Source organism: Acanthopagrus latus, chromosome 4, assembly GCF_904848185.1.
Source record: "Acanthopagrus latus isolate v.2019 chromosome 4, fAcaLat1.1, whole genome shotgun sequence".
Taxonomy (NCBI): Eukaryota; Metazoa; Chordata; class Actinopteri; order Spariformes; family Sparidae; genus Acanthopagrus; species Acanthopagrus latus.
In genome coordinates this window covers 6,826,579-6,849,275 of record NC_051042.1, presented here as the reverse complement: position 1 = coordinate 6,849,275, position 22,697 = coordinate 6,826,579, and the positions used below count along the sequence as shown (strand labels likewise).

At 40.3% G+C, this 22,697-nt stretch overlaps 1 protein-coding gene across 2 annotated transcripts in view; it reads right to left on the bottom strand.

The window, feature by feature from the left end:
* Positions 1–791: 791 nt before the first annotated feature.
* The window catches only part of tspan4a (tetraspanin 4a), a 192,716-nt gene continuing 170,810 nt past the window's right edge, over positions 792–22,697 (bottom strand). For both annotated transcript variants that reach the window (XM_037095887.1, XM_037095886.1), the window contains 4 exons: positions 19,317–19,418; positions 17,201–17,332; positions 5,687–5,770; positions 792–2,774 (listed from right to left, as the gene is read on the bottom strand). In XM_037095887.1, coding sequence (XP_036951782.1) covers positions 2,706–2,774; positions 5,687–5,770; positions 17,201–17,332; positions 19,317–19,418 — 387 coding nt within the window. In that variant the 3' untranslated portion in view covers positions 792–2,705. The remainder of the gene's footprint in view (positions 2,775–5,686; positions 5,771–17,200; positions 17,333–19,316; positions 19,419–22,697) is intronic.

Sequence of the window (22,697 nt, the reverse complement as noted above, 5' to 3'; positions counted from 1 at the left end):
AAGATGTTTCTGACCCATCTCTTGAGATGTGACAGAAATGACACATGCACTTCTGAAATATTGTGTGAGGCTGTAGATCATATCTGGCTGCCATCTGCGTTGTTATAGTTTTAGAGATGTGTTCAAGATGTTTATCTCTAAACAAGCAGACATCCAGATGTATCATTTATCACGTTTCTATTGTTCATTTTCCATTTTGACCTCTGCCCAGAAAGTTGTATTTATTTTCACCTGTGCTCATTGGATTTGGTTGGTTTGTCAGCAGAATTACACGTGGACACAATCAGATTTTATTTCCTCACTAACTCTTTCAGTTGAACAAATGTTTCAGGTAATAATACATCATTGTCGATGACAAATCAGGCAAATCAAGGAGATTTTAAGGTTTTATTTGATACTGGCTCAGGCTTGATTGACTTGTCTCATGTATGAAGGTATGATCCGTACTGAGAGCCATTTTTGTTTTCATTTCAGTTTAAACACAACGCGACGGGGACACAGAGTCATGAAGACACCATGATGCATAATTGATTTCCTGCATATTGTATATTTAGGTTATTTTAAGTGCACACTATCATTATCAGGTAGTTTTCTTTTTCTAAAATCTAGTTTTGATTTCAAATAGTTTATTTTTATCAACTGTAAGAACCTTGGTCAGAAGAGTGTTTGAAAAAACAGTGCTGATGTCTTTGACTCAGACATTAACACAACACGAATACGTCAGAGGATATTTATAGGATTAATAGCTCAACAGCCATATATTTGCAAATGAGCTGTCACGTCATGATTGATGACCTTCATTGAAAACAGTGTTTTCAGTCAACAGTGATGAACTCCACAGCTAAAACCCACTCCGTTAGTGAGGCTAATGATTCAGTACTGTCAGTTTAGTTTGAAGATTTTGTTAGAAATCTTTATTTTGTTCTGACCATCAAGCTGCAGCATGAACAATGTGTTTTGTTTTGCTTCACTGCCAGTTAGTGAGGGCCTTATGTACCATTTTATTTGATTTTCCTTTCCGTTAATGTTTCATATGTTCTTGTTCACATGAACCACCTTGAAAGTTAAAAAAAGGCAGCACTAACAGAACACATACACATCATTTATGCCTAGCAGCTTGTTTGGCTTGTAAGAATTGATTGAGCACAGCTGCTCTGTTGTTGTTGTTAGTGGTCATGGTTCAGGCATGTGTGAGCTGGCCAATCAGAATGGAGTAGGTATTCAGGCGGAGGGGCCTTAAAGAGACAGGAGCTAAAACAGCTCTTCTGACAGAGGTGGAATAGAGAGCTGGCAGCACTGGACATTATGAGAACGTTGGTGTGTTTCTTGAGCATTAAAGCATGTAAACCTATTCTAGTAGTAACCGAGAATAACATTATGAACCTGGAATTAAGCATAATCTTTATCCTTTAACACAACTCTGAAGCCACTCTTGTCTTTTCAGCACAGTTCTCAGGACTGACAGGATACATCTCGTACCGGAAAGAACAAAATGTAAATGTGATATGTCCTGTCGTGGCTCCGCCTACTGACTGATGTCTGTAATTTCTTTGGCCGACTACAGGGAGAGATTTGAAACATTTCCACAGATTTTAATTGCTCTGGTACTTTTGCACTTTCAGGTCTAGATTGTCTTGAAAGAAATGAAGCAGGAAGGGAGAAAATCCTAACAAATGCAAATGAGTTCCAGCACCTGCCGTGCTTGGACCTTAACACTACCGCTTAAAGCATTTCTCCTATGGGGATATTTAATCAAAATGTGACTCTAGTGTACTCATAGCCTGGACTGTACTTGACGGCCTAAGGTGGGAACAAAACAAAAAAAGAGTCACAAAAGGGCCAGAGGAAGCTTCAAAGACTGCACATGAATCTTTGTCATTGGAGCTGCGTTTGGTGCTGCGGGGGAAATCGCTGCAGGCCAGTCTAAAGGCTCCCGCTGCTTGCTCATTTAAATTTCTCTGAGAGACTCTTCTAATGTCGTCTCAGTTAAGTCACGTGTGCACAAGGCTGCAGTTTTTTTTATTAGATATATCTGCTTTATTAGATATATCTGCATAATACCTGATTGGTTAGGTGCTGTAAAATGTTTTCATGACTCCAGCACACCAGACAACAGAGACACCACAGACACAGTTTTACATGCTGCTTCCTGTAAAATGTCCCCTTGTGTCACCATGTTTGTCATCCACACCTTCAGCGTTTCCGGTCAGAGAAATGACAGGATGACGTGTGTCTTTTAGTCGAGCCAGAACATTTAATACACACCATGGCAGGAGACATGCACTTGGAGCACTTCACACTGTGCACTTTTCCCGACTGTAGCTCTGATTTTGAAAACACATACAAACCATGAAATAATTTAAAACAAAAAACATATTTAAAAAATGAACAAATAGGGTTACAATTGTTTTATACATGTTCATAATACTGCTTCTTCATAAAATGTATCACAGAAATTAGCTTTTGACACATAGCAAACCATAGGAACCAACTCAGGTAGTTACATTGACACTGTGCTTGTTGATAGTTAGCAGAAAAACTGTGAAGTGGTGACACCTGAGAGGGAATGTCACTGAGAGGAGGAAGGTTGGACAGAAGACTCTGTATGGAAAAGGAGGAGGAGGAAGAGAAGAAGGAGAGGGAGGAGGAGGAGGGTGTGTCTATATTTGTCCCTCTCTGATGAGAAACATCTTCATCGTCGACCACTAGGCGTAGAAGGTCTCTACTTTCACTGACTGACAGAACATCGTCATGGAGAAGACCAGGCCCAGGATCTGCATGGACACAAAAAAACAGAGACAAAGACTCAGATGTCCCTGTGTGACGTCACAGTGAAATGAAAAGGAACTCTCCTGTGAAACATTCATTCTCTCACTGGGTTCTATCCAAATCTCATTAGGTTTCTTTCTCGGAAGACTATATGAAGAGCAGCCTCTTTCTCTGAGCTGTGCAGAAGATTTCACACAGATGAGTGAAGGGATAACTTTTTTCTGACAGTGGTTTTCCTGCTGTGATCTGACATGAGGTATGTCAAAGTGTGTGTACATTAAACATTTTTACTAAGTAAGTAAGATGTTATTTGTACTTTCAAAATCTGGGTTACAAACTGCTTTGAAACAGAACAAAATTTTGAAAGGTCAAGAGTTGAATGTGACTCAAACATTACAACCACATTAAAGACTGAAGCACAACAACACTTGGAGAAGAGACAGGTCTTGAGTGGTGAATTAGAAGTAAGTCACTTACCATTTTTCAATTGGTTTCCACTGTCTTTTTATCTAAAGTGCCTGTTAACATCTAGCCATGGTGTCAGATGCTCACTGTAGAGTTTTGTGTTGCTCTGTGGGTAGTTTGACTTTACAGTAAGCTAACTAACAAACCAAAGAAGAAGACTTACTGTAATACCCCGACACACACAGATGAAATGTCAATGTTGTTGCTCTCCAAGACAGTGTGGGTTATATATAATAATATGGACTGTGGGTCTCATGTGGACCAGTGAGAACAAACGTCTTCAAAGGAATAACATCTGCACTAATGTGACTGTATGCCTGTCACCTCTGCATTCAGGCTGTAAAACCAGCTGCAGTCACCACACTAATAACTGGTTAGTAACTTTCACGTATTTATTCATTAAAAAAACAATGAGTAAATCACCCACAACGTTTAAGGGGCTGTGTGTCAGTAAATATCGGGGAATTAGGGCTCTTTTGTCCAGTTAAGAAACATCAGCTCAGGCCCACGGTGTCTCAGGCAGAGACTGACAGATTAATTCATGTTTTTATACAATCCTGTCTTGATTACTTGAGCTCCCTTTCTCCTCCCTCAGCAAATCTTCCCTGGTCTGTTTACAAGGGGGACCAAGGTCCTGCTGCTGATTGTGTTTGCCTTCCTTGCCTGAGCGATGGGTTGACAGGTTGTTTCTGTAGCTGCCCAGTCACAGGTGGAAGTTAAACAAAGTTTACAAATCTCTGTCTTGATTGGTCATTTTTACTGTCAATATAACCAAATTCACAGTTGCTGTCACAATCATGAGATTGTTTGGTCTGCTGGGCTTTGTGTGTTTGTCGGCTGTGATGCAGTTTTTATTCAGCTTCTTGATGAAGCTTAACTTAATGAAGACATAGTCAGTATAAACTGAATGACATAGATCCAACACAAACTTGATGTAAGGATGCGATCTTCAAGCATGTTCCCACTCCCAACACAAACAACAGCAGTCTGGTCAGAGTCATTGTCATAACTGTAACAGTAGTTATCCCTCTAGAGTCATTTCTGGAAGCCCCCCTTCAGTCAAGAGACATTAAGAACGAGGTCAGAGGGTTCATGACTTTGCCCCAGCAGAGCAGGGTCCGAGTCTGGTGTGTGAACAGAGGTCTGTTCCGCACAATGAAGCAGGATTTGTGGTTAATGAGGTATCTTCAGGATGAACTGTGTTAAGGATCTGGTTAAATCTGAGATTACAGATTAACACATATAGAAGCTTGTCCTTCTGACCAGGCAATTCTCTGGAAAATGACATTATCATTCATAAATGATCCTGTGGCGATCAGTGTGGATTGTGTTGGACTCCTGTCTTCTTCTCATTGTTTTCCCAGTTGACTGCAGGCAACATTAAATCCATTATCCATTATTACTATATGGTGTCCTGAGACATAAATACTTTTAATTTCACTTTAATGTCTGAATGTTAATTCATATTAAAACTTTCTCCAGCTATAATGAGGTGTGCCCGCATTTATTTGAACATTCTATTCCCCGTTTTTCTTTCATTTTAAGAATATGTTTGGATTTATTCCTAAGATCCATATATATGATAGTAGTTACTGTCTGCTCTGAAGTAGCCTTTTTTCATATTCATCTTCTTGGAGTCATTAAAGCCGTTTGGGTGCGTGTCGTTAGAATAAAACAAAGTGAAACTGTATTTGTTGCAGCTGCAAATCAAGTCAACAGGTGATTATTACAAAATAAATAGCAATGTAGCACAAGTAGAGAAGTCAAAAGATGATTGGCACACTTTACATATTCCTTATAGACCTTGAGCTGACCACATCAGGCCTATTGATACCAGACCAGACCTGGCTACAGCAGCTGAGCCCCTTAATGTATTGAAATACATATTCATTCTTCTTATTTCTATTTTTAACACTTACATAAAGACACTTTCATTTGCCTTTCCTGCCTGAGCATAAAGCATAATTGTATAATTCTATGCCTTACGTAACTCTTTGAGCCAACATCACAGATACTTGAGATAAGTCTGGCAGTGATTTCATCTTTCTGCTTTTTCATTTTGCTGCATGTAGGATTTCCCAGAGAAAAAGGGCCATTGAGAATCTGGTGACTAAAAATGAGCCGGCAGCGTCACAGAAGCCTCGCATGACATTTTTCCTCTCGGATTGTGGAAGCGTCTCACGTACCGCTTGGCTGGAGAGCAGATAAAAGAATTTTATGGAAAGTCAAACCCTCCTATGTGGTATTCAGCGGTAACGCAAGAGGCTTATACAGGCTCCTGCTGTCCACAGAAATCCAGAGTGAAGCGTTAAATGCAGAGGACACTGTGTAAGTATTAGGTTTATTTATCACAAAGTAAGAGCCTCTCTGTCTGAGGCTGTAGATATCAAGGACGAGGCTAATGATTGGTTGAAAAAAAGGATTCAAACAAGTTAGAGATTATTGTAATTACCTGGGTAAGTGCTGTGCATAGAGCAAAGATCCAAAGTGCCACCAGGTTCTCGTTAAGCCAGTCCTTTACCCGCTCGTAGCACGGCTGTGAACACACACACACAGAAGCAGCAAACATTAGCTGACAGATTCAGTCCTCCATTAGAAGGTGTTGTATACAGTTAAACCATGTAACACTGTACAGTGACTCTTCTCTTCCTGTACTAACAAGCTGTGATAAAAAATATTCTTTGGCTAAAAGATTCCCTGTGGCAACATCCTTATCTCCCACTCCTCCTCCTCTTCCTCTTCTTCCTCTGACCTAACATCCTTTGGGGGAAACTTTCCAAAATTCAAGAAAGTCCCCACTGTCCTTGTCTCCCTTTAGCTGTACAAACAAAAGTAATGTGGATACAGGAGCAGCACACACACACACACACACACACACACACACACACACACACAAAGCAGAGGTATCACTTAGACATGAGGACAGGCTGAATGTTTCATGGCTGACGTTGCTTGAATGTATTCTGGAGGCAAATTGCTGCTTCTCTCATTGCTTCCACATTTCTTTGTCACTTAACACACTCAGCACCTGCGGCATGTTTCAAAATCTGTTTTGAAATGCTGGGATATTTCCTTAGGCTACATATTGAACAATATGCAAAAAAATAGAAAGATAATAATTAGTTATTAGTAGAAGGAATAGAGAAATGCCCGTTTGGGTCTGGGTTATAATCAAATGACGAAGAGCAGATGAAGCAGCTCTCAGATCAGATATTAAAAGTGACGGGAGACATTTTACAGATGTGAGAACCACACTGTGTGCTGATTGTAGTGAAATGGGAACAATCTTAAGGCAGCTGCCACTTTATTTTTTTCAGTTTTTGCTTCTTTGCACTCAAAACCATGCTGATGGTTCAGTCTCATGTCTCAGTGTCATATCATTGGCTCACAGGCGTCTCTATCTCAGCCACTCCATCTCGTCTCTCTGCTCTATGTAACTTCAGTGAGAGGGTCAGATCACAGCGTTACATACATGTTCACTTCAACACATCACATTGTTATGACTGAATGCTAGCACCTTTGTTAAGTCTGAGAACAGACCTGGGGTCAGTATTTTGTAACAGTAGTGTTGCATTCAGGAACTGTGGGGTGTACCTAATAGCACAAAATGCTAATTTATCCATTATTTTGCTTCAATGCATCAGTCATTTATAATAAAGTGATATCAAGCTGTTCTTCCACCATACATGAACAGAACAGTGGCCAAATGTAACCCCAACATTACTCTTGAGCTGAGAGGCAAAAGAAACAGGAGCTCAATAATATGCATCGACCATGTAAAGAGTGCTGTTCAACAATACAAAGAAAAATGCACTGTGATGATGCAGGCAAGGTGGAAGGATGTTAACCATGTTCATGTGAATGTACTGTAATAGAAACACTGTACTGATCAGCAAAGTTCCTGTTTACATTAGATTTTACTTCCAACAGAATAGTTCTACATGCTGGTAGGGCTAATTCTATTTAAAGGTCCCTTATTGTTGTGTGAGAAATGTCCATGTCACCTCTGATTTGAAAGCAGGTCAATGTGTGAAATTAATCTGTAAAAGTGTCAAAATCGTTCAATCCAACAAGAAGTCTGTACAACTTGTGTTAAGAAACAGTCTTCTGTAACTTTATGATGTCTTTATGATGGTGTGTGAGAGCTGACCAATCAGGGCTGGGCTTTTCAGGAGAAAGGCCTTAAAGAGACAGGAGGCGAGGTAGACCGTTCAGACGGAGGGTGAATGGAGGACAGTATGAGAAGGGAAAAACGTGTTTAAATTGCATTTTCTAGTATCCACCTTAAATGAAAGTGTGAAGCTGTACTTTTTCCACTGCTGCCAAAACGAGTGTTTGATTATGTTCTGTGTATATTTGATTATGTTACACTGGAGAACAGACAGTCTGGCATACTATAGTGAAAGGTAAGGTGCTATCATAACAGGCTGCACCGCTGTTCTAATTCAGTTATTCATTTCTGCAGATGTGCCTTCCTGATTGTGCTATTTTTTAAATCCTGTTACATCAAGAAGCTGAGTCAGAGCCAGGGAAACAGTCTACTCTGTATTTCACTGCTGCTGCTGCCTGAAACATTGGGGAACCAAAAAATATGTTTTCCTTTGCACAAGATGAAATAATTCTGTGCTGGATCAATATGGAAAGTCATGCAGTAAGCCAAAATTTAGAGCCGCTTCAGTGGTGTTTTTCAAACTGCAGCCCTCCTGGACCACAGAGCGGCATCTGAAGATATACAAATTTGTTATTTGATGCAGACTGCAGACTGCAGACATAAAGCCTAGAAAAAACTGATAAATAAACCTAGACCTGCTCAGCTAGTCCCAGTCCTCCAAGCAGGTCCGTGTTACAAAAGGATCAATGATAAAAGGCCCGTTTAATAGCTTTTCTGGGGTTTTACCACATCCTGAACTGAGGAGGCTCACAAAAGTGGTTGTGTATAACTGCTGTCAATCAATGTCGTTCTTGATCTCCTTTCTCCAGCCCTTCACTGGCTCCTAGTCGATGACTGTGACCTTTTCACATCTGACGCTGTGACACATTTTGGATTGGTTTTGACAGACAAACCATTGTGTCTGTTTCTAGTGTTTATTTAGTCTCAAGAAAGGTAAAGGTCCTTTATTATACTTTATTAAAGGTGTCTAGTAGATAATTTTTACATGCTCTAAATGGTAAAAACACACAATATTTCTTTCATACTGCCCACTGCTGCATCACCTCTGTCACTTTAAGGCCCTCCACCTGAAAACTCTTTTTACTCTTCACTGATTGGTCAGCTCTCACAGTCCTGAGCAGGCACATCCAACAACTTTTGGAGAGCGTGGCCGAGTGTAGTTACTGTATAGTTGTTGTAACATCACAACCTTACAGAAGACGTCATGGTTCAGTTAAAGGTTCAGTTTCTGAATACGGGCTGTGAGCACTGTGATCATAAAGGACCTGGACATGTTTTATGATAGAATATAAATAAATACAACATTCTACAATATGGGACCTCTCAGTGTTTAAAGCTTTAATCTGGTCTTTTGTGAGATTGGATTCTCCTCATTGACTTCTTGGCCTAGAATTCCCCAGGACCTGTCGCATCTCCTTCTCTCCATCCTCCCACCCACTGCTAAGATGCTCTGCTCTGTGTTTGAGGCTCCAGATGCCACAACTGGGAAGAAAGCTTTGACTGAAAGCTACTAAAAGGTTGTAGGCATATAATTGGATTAAGATTATTTGTGACACAACATACCAAAGGGTGAAACGAATCAAGAACATCCACAATGAGTGTTTTACAATCAAGCATGTCTAAGGTTAAGATTTGCTCAAGTTAAAAACAAAGTTGGTCAAGTGTAGGGAAGTTCAAGGTCAACCTGAAGGACATGTTCACTGTTCACAAGTCTGCCCACAACCGCAGTGACGTACTCTGAAGTACATCAACATTGTTTTTTGCTAGCAGTGATTGTTTCTCCTGTTACTGGCTGTTTAAGTCCAGAGTCTGTACTAACAGAGACTCCTCCCTCCCACAGAAAACTCTACTCCTGAACACATTGTCAGTATTCTAACCTTTAATTAACTTACTTTGTGACATCACACTGTCACCGCATCATACATATTGATAATTTATGCCTTGTGGCTAGTCTGTTAGCAAGAACTGATTCAGCACAGCTGCTCCGTATGTATGTGGCGCTGGGTCAGGCGTGTGTGGACTGACAATCAGAGGAGAGTTGGTATTCAGGAAGATTAAAAGAGACTAAAACAGAGCGTTTCAGACAGAGGGAGTACACAGTGAGCATTAAACCATGCAAACCTGTTCTAGTAGTAACCCAAGTTAAAATGATGAACCCGAGGATGAGCTTTTAAATTTTAAATTTATTGCAACGTTTATTCAACATGAATACGATGCTTCAGCACTCTGAGTGAGTCAACTCAAACTATCAAAGCCTATGTTTGTCCAGATGGTGTTCCTCTGCTGAGCTGCAGTGAAGGAACACTTACACAACATGATTATTGTAAGAAACAAAACCCAGGAGCAGGAGGAGAAGCATAATTACAATAGTCCATGTGGGGACCTGACTATGGTTTAAGACAAAATGTGACCCCATCCCTTAACGATGGAAACACATTTCTAAATGAGAACATTACTGTAGTCACTACCTATTGGTAGTGTTCCTTTAACCAGTTGCAGTGATGGAGGGTGTCTGTGTGGGGCTGGATTTGGCCCAGGTTTGCTTTTTGAGATTGTGAATCCTGTTCAAGCTAAACGGGCATAAAGTTGCTCTTTTAAAGAGAGTGAAATTGCCTCTTGGTAGTTTGGTGGCAGTATCAGACAGACATCGTCCCCATCACTTTTTTAAAGCATAATTTCTTAAAAATTAAAAATAGCTTGCACTATGAAATGCCAATCTAATGCTCCAGTTGAATTCATCACACAAATATTGATTGAATTTGACACACTCACTCTTTATTTCTCACTATTTTTTCTCTTCCTCAGACAGTTTCTTCAGTACATTGCATAATATGTTGATGTCCATTTAAGAAAGGTTTTGTCAGTCGAGGTGTTATATCTCCACCACTTTTCAACACAAAGAGATGTTCTTCTTAGGAGTTAGGAAACACACGCAGCAGTCATTGGTGAGGTTGTAGAATTGTATAACAAAGTCTGCTCAGGTAAACCTAAACATGTATTGTGGACTTATAATAAGACGGCCTGCAGTGTGGCAGCCTCCTTCCTTTGGAACACTCCATCTAGCGACATGTTCAAAATCCTGCAGAGTTGAGCTGCTCATGATGGCCTGTGGTCTTTGTTCACTCTCTTCTCCTTGCGAGACATTGCTGCTACTGTTTCTTGTCATTTCTTTTTGTCCGTCTGACTCTGTATGTGTTAAGTGTTCCTTGGTCCCTTAAACAACTCCCAAAAATGCTAAAAAGCTATTATTTCTATAATTATTATTTCCAAGCTTTCACACCATGAGTGTATTTGTATGTGTGCCAGCTTTATTTGAGTCATTATCAGTGAGAGTGTGAAAATTAAATACTTTAACACAGTTCATGAGTTCATAAACACACGGCTGCCAAGAACAAAACACTACCAGGGACGAGGCTTTACTCCAACTCTCCTCATCTCCTGACTGCACTGAAGAGCGACGTGAGGTATTCATCAGAGCTGCATGTGAATACACACATTTCAACAACATGGACCTGCTGGTGGCCTTGAGGTGCTCAGTCCCTTTTTGTCATTTGAAGCTCAATAGAAATCTCCAGAGAATGATTTGATTTCAAGGTGAGAACTGAAGTTTCAGACTTGTGATTCCAACTGGGCATTACTGATGTCTATTATAACATCAGCGAGTTTAAATATTAAAGAAGTGTTTAGCCTCAATATGGAAAACACCATCTGAGTGCTTGATCTGCAGGAGGAACATTAATCAAAACACAAATAGATCAATTTGTTTTCTGAATGTCTTTCACACTGGAAGGACCAGTGGAACTCATGGGTCTATGTGAAGGCCAGTCAGCTGTCACCTGGAGGAGGTTATATGCATAATTTTGAAAAAAAAACTTTCAATTGTCTTTTGCAGAACATGGTTTCAGGAAAAGTAATGGAAAGACGTTTTTAAAGGTTACGTCTTTCATTTCTAAATTGAAAACATCTACAGCTTGACCACAGCTCGACCTTTCTACTGCTGGATGGACACATTCGAAAGAGTTGCAGACAGTGCGTTTGTTTTACAGACTACAATCTGCCTCTGTACACGTTCACAAGTTCCACTGAGGAACTTCTTCATTTAAGGAGATCTAGTACAAATTGTGACACTGTCTCCTGAATGTGTGGTTACAGTCTCTAATTCTTGACACTTCATACATTTTAATCATAAAGGTGCAAAAAATCTACACCTGTCGCTGTCTGAGTTGAATAATTATATTCAGCTGAATGCTGACAAGATCTCACCACAAGTAGCTGCTCTGGAGCTTTCAACCCATTGACTGTATAAACGATGGGTGTAGTCTCTGTGATGTCACAGAATATGTGACATTGTGACCTGCAAAATTCAACTTTTTCAAGTTTTTTTTTTTTTTTTGTGGACCGGATGAATTGTGGGTTTGGACAGCCCTAAGCACTTGCTTACTTTCCACCAACACAACTCCTGATAGTCAGCAATCTGCAAGAGCAGTGAGGTCTGGACATTTGGATGCACCCATTGTGAAGCTCAGTGAAGTGGCCATCTTGGCGGTGCCTGACTCCACTTAACTGCAGGCTACTCCAAAAATGAGCAGAGAGGTGAAGTGTAGTGGAGCCGAAGCAGCCTCAATGAAGCTCAGTTTCTAACAGCTAGTGGCTAGCGGTCACTCAGAGCTCCAATATCCTGAATTTTGCATTATAATTTTGATATAATTTGAATTAGAGCATTATACAAAAATTCATCCTCATGAAAGTTGTCATGAACAGAAAAATAGCGGTTCTTTGTGCCAGGCGGTAAACAAGTTCATTTTTGCTGTAAAGCTCAACATTGTGATGTGGTCGGCAGGTTGACTCATATGTAGTGTTTGGCACTTCTCACCCTAACGCCGAGGGCTGCCCCTTGTTTCAATCATTTCACATTATCTTCATCTGCAGATAGAATTTGAGTTGTTCTCAAATTATTTTAAGTAATTCCAGGACAAGTAAGTCCCAGCACAGGAGAATGAACTCTTGATCACAGTTTGTCTGACATTAAATATGTTCTTCTGTCTGGTTTCAAACACAAATTGAAGGCATCCAGCTCAGTATGACATCTCTAAAATAGATGTATGACACAGCTGATGTGGCACAGATGGTGATGTGAACGTTCCTACGGGCCACATCTGGCACCACTGATGTGATTTTTTAAATGGGCCCACTTACCATTTTGTTGCATTGGCTTAATAGCATCAGAAGCTGAACTGAAATCATTCCAGTTCATCATTTTCACTCACTGGGATGCACAGTAGCTGCTGGATGACAGCAGTGGACCAGTCAGTAAGTCAAGTAGCCCTAACATGTTTTCTCCCTAATGATGACAACATGTTGACTTCAGAACTTGATTTTATTCGATCTTATCTGTGACATTTTTTTTCCAACTCTCATGTAACTGCCTCCAAATAGTATTGCAGTGATGAGCTGCTGTCTGATCTGAGCAGCAGCAGCAGTGAAAGTCTCCTGTTGTGTTTTTCACACTTCCTGTTTTTTATGGGAAAACTGCGTTTGTTGCTTTTATACCTGTGAGAGTTTTAATGTGACCCTGGGTAAAATTTTGTTTTATTTACTTTCTGTTTTTTATTATTTAGTCAGTTTCTGAAATGTACTGTTGTTTGTGGTACAGTATGTTCTGCAGCACAGCACCTCAGAGCACAAGGAAACTCACCTGTGCAAACACAACAAACTGTTCAGCCTGATGTGGGTCCATGTGGGAATAAAACACAATTTTTATAATTTGTATTGAGCAAATGACTACTAATGAATGATGTTGAATTGTTGAACCCACAAAACAATCATTACCCGACCCCTTCACATGAGACAAAGCTCATTATTGCAGTTGGACAGCCTGCAGGTTTACTGTTTGGCTTCACTCACCACTCTCATCAACCTTGTTTCCACCTGCAGAAGGCAGAAGTACCTGATCCACCCACAGTTCACTTCCTGTCCAGCACCAAACAGCAGACAGACAAACTGACTGATGGACAAAGTGAAGCACTGAGCTAATAAAGAGGCTCAATATGAGACTGAAACTCTGCAGGTGGCCCGATGAACAACTTTAAATGCACAGTATGCAATGTATGCTTTTAGGGTTGTATCATATGATAAACATTGAAACATAAGGTGTAATTTGATGACATCATAAAGAAGCTTGGGGTCATGGGAGTTGTTGTTTTCATTGTTAAATAACTAAAGAACCAGTGTGCCTCAGACAGAGCTGTTCAGGGATGAAGGAATGTATCAAACTTTGATTTACATTCTGTTTAGTCATGTTCTAACTTCCTTCCTCACGCTCTGACTTCCTTCCTCACGCTCTGACTTCCTTCCTCACACTCTGTCTCCCAGAAGTTTTAGCCACTCAATGAAATGCACTGAATATGGTTCCTGACTTCTCTGAATGTAACATTGTTGAAAACATTAAGCAGAACTCAACAGAAGTGCAGTTCTCTCACTACTCACTGTATAACATACTACTATATAATATCATTACTAAATGGTACATTTATGAATAATACAACTAGTTTATAGTCAAGTCACTGTTAACAAACAATCAAATGCTTTTAAAACATTCACAAAGCATTTTTATTGCAACTGATCATAATAATTTATCTATAATTATTTGGATTGCCAGTTATAAAGTTGATAAACTGATAAACCTTCACAAAGGCTTAATGGTCTATCAATCATTCCATTGTTAACAGTGAAATAACCATTAACTATAAATATACCATTTATTAATGATGGTTTCTACAAATGATATATGAAACAGACTAAAGAGCCCAAATAAGCAAAGCCACACTGGACTTAAGTCCACGAAGAACACAAACTGTGAAGTTAGCAGTTAACACATTTCCAATTCAGACTGTAAACTTCAGGATAAAACTGATTAAACCGGACAAAAGCTGACAGAGAGACACCTATGCAAGTGTTTCAACATTAGAACTTTGTGGTCTAGTGTGTCAAAGTCTGATATGAAAGCTCGAGGAAGGCACAATTTGATGCATCAGCTGCCAAGAGGAGATCATTAGTCAAGACAGCTGATTCTGTCCAATGCGGAAACCTCTGAAGCAGAGAAGACAGCAGCTCAGTGAAATCTGTTTTCTCCAGGACAAATATGATAACAGGAAGATGAGTTTGTGGTTTTTCAGGACTGCATTTTTAAATTAAGAACAGAACTTTTGCACTTCAATCAGAGTTTTCCAGCTCTAGCTTCATTTAATGACTGAAAGAATGCTGGGACCAATTTCACTAATGACACGTTAATAGCACGAGTGTGGAGAGGAGGCGGTCGGCTGCCTGTGAGACACTGTTTGCTTCAGTGCAGAAATGTTAATGATACTGTAGAACAATAATTCAGTGCAGAAGACTTTACCGAGGGTGATGAAGAGGTCACAAGTAGGTGGACTCATTTTTATTTCTGAATGAATGTGTAATTAATACCAGCTCTCCCTACATATTATCTCAGCACAGTCAATTAGCTTTGCAGCATCAACTTCTAGACTTGGTAAATTGTGTACAGATCTATTTGCATTCTGTCATGATGGTATCAGCGCCCAGTGTTACATATTCATCAAGATAAACCTCCAAATGATGCAGCATGTGTTTTTATCTGTTACCAATGTGTCCTCTACACTCAACTCACAAACAAGCAGGATGCAACCACACTATTTTTCCACGTGACCATTACGGCTTTTAACACAAGCGCCAAGCCTTTTTACAGCTGGTTCACAGAGGCAGACTGTCGGCCTGTGTGGGTCATTACTGGTCTCAGAGATGTGATGAGACAGACTCAGTGGTTTGCATGGTTGCTTTCTTAAAATTATTTCACAATCTGAGCAGAAAACAACAAGTCTCTGTACAGTGTAGCTGCTGAAAAACACAAAGGATATCTGACACTTATTATACAACACATACACAAAAGCAGCAGCAGCAGAGGATATATTAATTCACTTTAATGAACTATTAATGAAGATAGATATTGTGGTCTCCTGCTATTTCTTTGGCATAATGCTAATGTCCAAACACAGTCAAAGGAACAGCAGGCTAAGTTTTTAGGCTTTGCTGAATTGGTCGATTTGTGAGCCAAGTTGTTTTTCAAAAGCTGAATGATTCCTCTTTTAAATATAGAAAGAAAAGCAGTTATAATAAGTCCTACTAATTCTGATCCTGATTTGGACTAACATTAAAGGTCCCATATTATGAAAAACACATTTTCTCTGGTCTCTACATATGTAAGCTGGTCCTCCCTGAGCCTGCCAACTCCCAGAATGAGGAAAACAAGCGATTCCTACATGGCCTCTGCAGCCCAAGCCTGGTAAAACGGCGCTTCCACAGGCTGTTCAGATTTAGCTCCTATTGTTACATAATGAAAGCAGTCATTTACATAGGCCATACTCCTCTGCGCGGTGATAGGAGATATCAAAGAGGGGGGTGTGAAGTTCGGTGTGTCTGGCGGTGAGACAGCAGTGTTTCACAACGTCATCGCTCAGAGCTACACGCAAATTGCTCTGTTTTTGGTTGTAAAAATCAACATAAGTGCCTATATTCTGTCCCAGCTACAGAGCCACAGAAGAGACAGTGGTTACGTTTCATAATTTAAGACAACGTGCCGGTTGTGGTTCGGGTTAGCTTGTACGTGTGTGCTAACCAACCGGACTGCTTTAGTGATGAGGGTCAGTACAAAGCTGGCTTTGTCTCGACACTGACCCTCGTAAAAGGATCAGTCCCAATCATACCGGACCCAGCAACTGCACCCGAGCCACTGAAAAGTGTCGCCACGGTTTGATAGTATTATCAATTGCCGACGAGTATGGTGAAGTCAGCTAGAAATCGGCTAACTAGTTAGCTCTGCTTCGGTCCTCTATGCAATGGTGTTTGAAGCGAGTATAATGTTAATTATATTACAATGGAGCTTGGTTGTCACAGTAAAAAGTCTTGAAATGTGCGGACTGGAGACAGAGACAATGCAAACAGTGTCCAAAAAAGTCTCCGCAAGCCATAGCGATTCATTTAAAAATACATCCACCGTAAACATTAGCGCATGCTACCGCTAATGCAAAGGTCTTCCCCTCCCTGAGAGTGACGTAGCAGGCAAGGCCATAGACATAATATATGTAGATGCCTCATGGCGTGCTGGAACGTAATCCTGCATCGCCGCCATCTTGGTTGGGTCTCTTCACTCTAGGCTAGCACCAGTTGATCAGAATCAACGGAGATCGAGCAACTATGACAGTATTTTGTGCAGTTTATTTTTAAAAAAATATTTTTTGTGACAGCTCCCTGTGTCATAACTAAATCTCTGCTGTTTGTAACCGTGTGAAAATCCACTCAAAATCTGCATGTTTGCTGAATGAAATCTGTTCAACACACTACCAATTTACACTACCAGTCAAAAGTTTGGACACACTTTCTCATTTAATGTTTTTGTCTTTATTTTCATGACTATTTACATTGTAGATTCTCACTGAAGGCATCAAAACTATGAATAAACACATATGGAATTATGTAGTAAACAATATACACACACACACACACACATGTATATATATATATATATATATATATATATATATATATATATATATATATATATATATATATATATATAGAGAGAGAGAGAGAGAGAGAGAGAGAGAGAGAGAGAGATATGGAACCAATTACCTCAGAGTTAAACTGGTGTATCAAACAGTGATTTATAATCCTCCATAAATACACAACTGTCAAGGAAGAAAGGGAAAAAAAAGAAGAGGCAGCTTTTTGAGAACCTACCGCTGTCCACCATGTTCCTGGGTTGTCCAGGCCACAGTTGTTGCTGTACTCCAGGCAGCAGGAGTCCGGCACACGGCTTGCATTATAAACCTCGAACCAGTCTGTGTGGTTGGTGACTCCGCAGCAGCGAAACTGCTCCAGAGAAAGACAGTGAATGAGGAGACGTGGCTTTTTATTGTCATCACACTGAAATTTGTATGCATGGTACCAACATTAAACATCCTCTGCTAGATGTATTTAGCTGGCAGGAGTAAGATTTACTGGACAAAACAAATCACATATGCTGGATATAGAACACACTTCATCTCCCTGATATCGAGCTTCAGCCGCATTTTTTACAACCCTCATCTCATTTGTTTCAAACTCCTAAAACACTGCCTGCTTGTTTTTATCTACATCTTCCTCCTTTTCTGGCTGGTATAGATTTTTGATAGAAGATTGTGGCGTTCACCATAATTCAATTCATCTGCGCACTTGATGATAAGATAAAGCACCTCTGATGTTTTGTTCATTCGGTGGACTTTAATTCCACACAGGAATATTACTGCCACCCCCTACATTACTCCGTGCACTGAATCGGGGATTGTGTGTTAATTTAGAACTCCCTGACTTGCGTAAACTATGGATCAGGTTTTCAATTTATCGTGAGCTGCTGCAGAATTCAAATAGCCAGAAAGAATCTGAAGCATAGTTTAAACATTCAAGAACAAATCAAAGGATACAATCTACACGGAGCCATTATATTAAATTTCTGTCACCTTGAATGTTTAGAACCAGTGAGGCAGGTGACCTGCTCTGATTTAACATACTGCCATTTGGCAGTTTGTTTTTACTACTTCTCCTCATGTATGAAGATGCTTCTCTGTTCCATAAGTGGACACTAATAATATTCAAGATGAACGTCGCTCCAGGGACAACTGCTTTATAATCTATTCAGTGACTCAGCATGTATGAAGGAGGCTTTGGAGGGAGAGCAATGACAGAATGAGAGCTGTCTTTTAATGGTCGTGCTCTCAGCCAGACTACACAGAGCCCCATGCATCCACTCTGTAAGCGGATCTTACAGGAAAAGAAGTGCACATTCATGCTCGCACACTTCAAATGGCTCATCCAGGCAGCTCATGCTATCATCCTGTACACATGGGAAAAAGAAAAAAACCTCTGCACATTAACACCCACTCATGCAGAGACACACACATTTGCATAAATTATTTGCATATCAATACATTTCTCTGTCATCATTTATGCCTTTTGCAGTTACCATGCGCACTCATACTAAAACAGTTTGCCTTCCAGACAGAAGACACATGCCTGCACACAGATGCAGAACATCCAGCATTTACCGCACATTTGCTAATGGAACAAAACTACAAGCCATAACACCATCCATGGTGCAAAGAAGGGCCAGAGAGCCCTGAAGTCTCCGATGTATCATTCTATGTCTCCAAAGGCATTCACCAGCAGCAGCATCCGTCCTCTGCAATCCCGGATTCCAAATCTCTCTTCCTCACATTGTGTTTTCTTTGTAGTAGAATTTAAGAAAATGTATTTAAATAGCACAGTGGAAAAGGCTCTTCAAAGTGAGAAAGCTGGAGACAAAGATGACCTCAGAGAGTCTATGTTGTCTGCATTCATTACATGGACAGAACTTCACCCTAGCATTTAGAAAGCTTCCGGTGCTTGTGTGCTAGTCGGTAAAGACTTTTCACACATTTTTTTTTGATGCCACTTGTTAAATGGGCCGTGTATTTACCAGCCTGCTTGAAAATGTCCAGATCCCATTAACTATAAAAAGGATTGTCCTGTTTTATTCAGATTTTTAGGCAAAATGGAAAAATGTAAAATCATATGTCCCTTCAACACTTTACTACTCCCCGTTCATTCAGTGCTATCAGAGTGGTGCACATTTTGAAACCTTGCCAATTGCAAAAGTAAGCACAGTCACACTGAATAATGCAGATAACTTCATGTATCTCAGCTTGTGACAAGGTATTTTGCATGATGTGACTTGGGAAATGGCACTGAAGTTAATATTGAATGGGCTGACAACAGAATGTTTTAAGCATCAACCTCAACAGACTATGACTTAGTGAAAAACAGACATCTCACCACTTACATCAGTTTGTACGATCATCCAGGCGTTGGTCAGACCCACGTTGCCCTCTGTGCCAAACAGCTGGAGGCCCTTCTTCAGATCCCTCTGCGCGTAGTGATCAATCTTTAAGGCAGAACAGGAAAAATAGTTCTATCAGACAGGGAAAATTTTCTCCTGTACCGAGCAAATATACTCAACATCTACTAATGTGTTGTGGGCAATGTTGTTAAATGATAAATGATGTTCTCATGTGAGACAACCAGTCAACATGATCTCACACCACTTTCATCAATCAGTCTATAATTGTAAGATGTATCCAGGAGCAGGTCACTTATCCAACAGATGTTATCACTGTCTTACATCTGCGGCACAAGGATCCCTCATTAATACTTTTGGACCAATCATTGATCATCTCTTTGGATTCAAAATGACCCTTTACCACTGGATTTCAGATTTTGGAGTAATCCCAGAGAACACACATGTCCAGCGGCTGAGGGGTCACTTTTAAAAAGAGATGGCAACCATTTCTGCCGTATGTTAGAACTGTGTGTGCTTCCATAAATGATTCATACATAGTCCAGACTGCAGATTGGCTAAAAAACAACCATCACTATACATTTACCTTTTCGTAAGACTGTAGATTTATTAATGCTCACATTTGATCTATTTTGTCATTTTTAAATTAAGCAATATTACAAGAGGGTATGCTTTAATGTCATTTGAGCACGGCAGTGATGTGGTCAGCGCTCAAATGATGTTAAAGCACACTCTTGAGGGTAATGTTGCCATTACACAACTGATACCAACAAAAATGAAATGTATAATCGAAATATATCCATGTTGATGGACAATTTGCTCTCAAATTTGAAAGGTTTTTGCGAGTGTGCGTCATGTTTCCATGAAAACACATAGGGTCTGACTAATAACTGAAACAAAATCAGTGGTTCTTCTCATCCTCCTTCTCATCCTCCTCCAACCATTCATCCAAACTGAGACCACCAAATAAATCAAAATTAACAACAAACCGATCCATTCTGTAGACTATTTTTCCGCCGTTTACTATTCCAGCTCTGACAGTTACAATGTTGCCATGGAGATGAATACAATGTTGCCACAGACTTGGCGGAGTAATATTTTGAATAATGAGTCAGGCGTGCTGTCATGCTGATTTGAGCATGTTCTAAATTTCTTGTTGACCAATTAGATTGCTTGGTCGGAACTACTCGTTGTATAATGCACATTGACAAATTTAGGCCTCTCATGGCATTTTCCATTTCATTACTCCTTCATCATGTAATCATTTCATTTTTCATTTTAATTTTGTACTGTTTGTCCCTGTTTCTCTAAAAATGGACATGGTTGTTGGCGCCATGTGGGTCCAGGTGTGAATGAGTGTTCAGCTGTCTGGGGAGGGAACTCAAGACAGCATTGTTGCTGGGTGATAAGTGATGTTGTAAGCCACCGCCTCTGTTTGAAGACTGTTTTTCAAGCTTCACTCTTTCAAACCTATGGAATGCAAAGTTTGTGTTTTGTCATCTCACGCTGAATATACTGAAAGGACAAGTTGTCCTAATAAAAAGAAAAAACAGTAAAAAAAAAAAGCACAGCGTAGAAAACTGAATTTTGATGTAAAAGGGTGGGGAGCTCTGGGTGCAGACAAAATGGAGAGAAGTTTACCATTGTTCATTTGCATACAACCAAAGTTGTAGTGCTACAATGCAATACATTGGCAAAGTTCCTGTTTAAGCAAAAGAGTCCAGGCAGAACTGGGTTTTAAAGGCAGAACAAAGTGGAGGCTGATACCTGACCGTAGCTCAGCTAAATAGCCTGCGTGGCACTGCAGTCTGTACTCATGCTCATACTTAATTTCCTCAAGAGTCCTCACATAATAGTGGGGACTAATAAACTGCAGGCAACAATGGAAACAAATCCACTTTGTAGAACTTAAAGGGGCGGAACTGGATTTGCATCGACTGAGCCAACACACTGCAGGACATGGCAGGTTACTGAGCCGCTGTTCAATAAAGTAAACAAGTGACATGCAGATCCATGTGGGTTCAGTCTATAAGCCCTGGTTCAGCAACATGAACCTAAACAAACAAGATAGAAACATCTGACAAAATCAGCTTTCCAGTGAGCTTTATATCAAGAGAACAAACTGTACGTGTGAACACAGTCACAGACAAACAGGCTTAAACACACCGAGGTGTCGTGTTGTTTCATCTAAAATGAATTAATTTAAAAACCAACAGTACAATCTGAGAGCCAGGGCGACGTACACAAACATCACACACACAGAGTCCTCACACACACACACACGCGCGCACACATGCACACACACTAACTCAGCCTTGTTTACACTCTTGGTCGGTCAATCCCATCAGACATCAGTCGCATCGATCTCTGCTGACCTTGCTCTCCTAAATTGCACCCTTTTAGCCTGTGAGGTGCAGCAGACACCAAATACCTTGTTTAAACACTCAAACAATGAATACGGCCTTCCTTCTTTTTGCCAAACAACAATGAATAGTTCAGTACAGGTTGCTGCATTCATTTTGCCGTGATCCTTGACATTATGTTAAAAATGGAAGGAGTTAAAGGGACAGAAGAGGTTGCTACATTAGATGACTAATCAAGTTGTTTACCATCTCCCCACACCTGTGGATCAACACACCATTGCTGGGCTGTTACTGGTCTTTGCATTCAATTTTGAGTTTGGAAACACAGCAGCTATTCTGGATATCTGTTGAACAATCCACCAAATTAGTTTCTGGAAAAAACTTTTAGTCAAGAAATAGGCCATGTGTAACTTCTGGATGACACTATGGGCAAAAAGACACAGGACAATGACTCAGAGACAGAATAATGATGAGAAACAGTCTTTACCTGCAAACAAAAAAGTAGAAAGTTCACCAGCAGTCAGTCAGACAAAAGAGACGGCAAAACAAGGAGAAGACAAAGGTGAGGACAAAGTAAACTAGCAGAGATCAAAAATACTGTAGCAGGAAAACTAAAAAGTGAAATGAGGCTGGATGCTTGACACTAGGTACAAAGACAAACTGGCATTGAGAGAAGGGAACACACTGAATACACCAGGGAGGACAGGATAATGAGGAACAGGTTCAACTAATCATGGAGGGGTTAGCAACTCTCACAGGAGGGAAACGCTGAAGGGCAGGAGGTGAAGTGTCTGAAACAACACAAGAGTATATAAAACATAACAAGCGATGAATGAGAAATAACAGAAAACATAATGTATGCAGCAGGGCGGGCACTGCCAGTGCCTCGCTGGATCTCAAACTCTCCTCTCAGTGTGCCAGTCGACCTTGGAGGATGACATATTATATTATACAGTGGGCGTAAGTCATTTCTCCATTCTCGCAACAGCTTTAACTTTGAGCA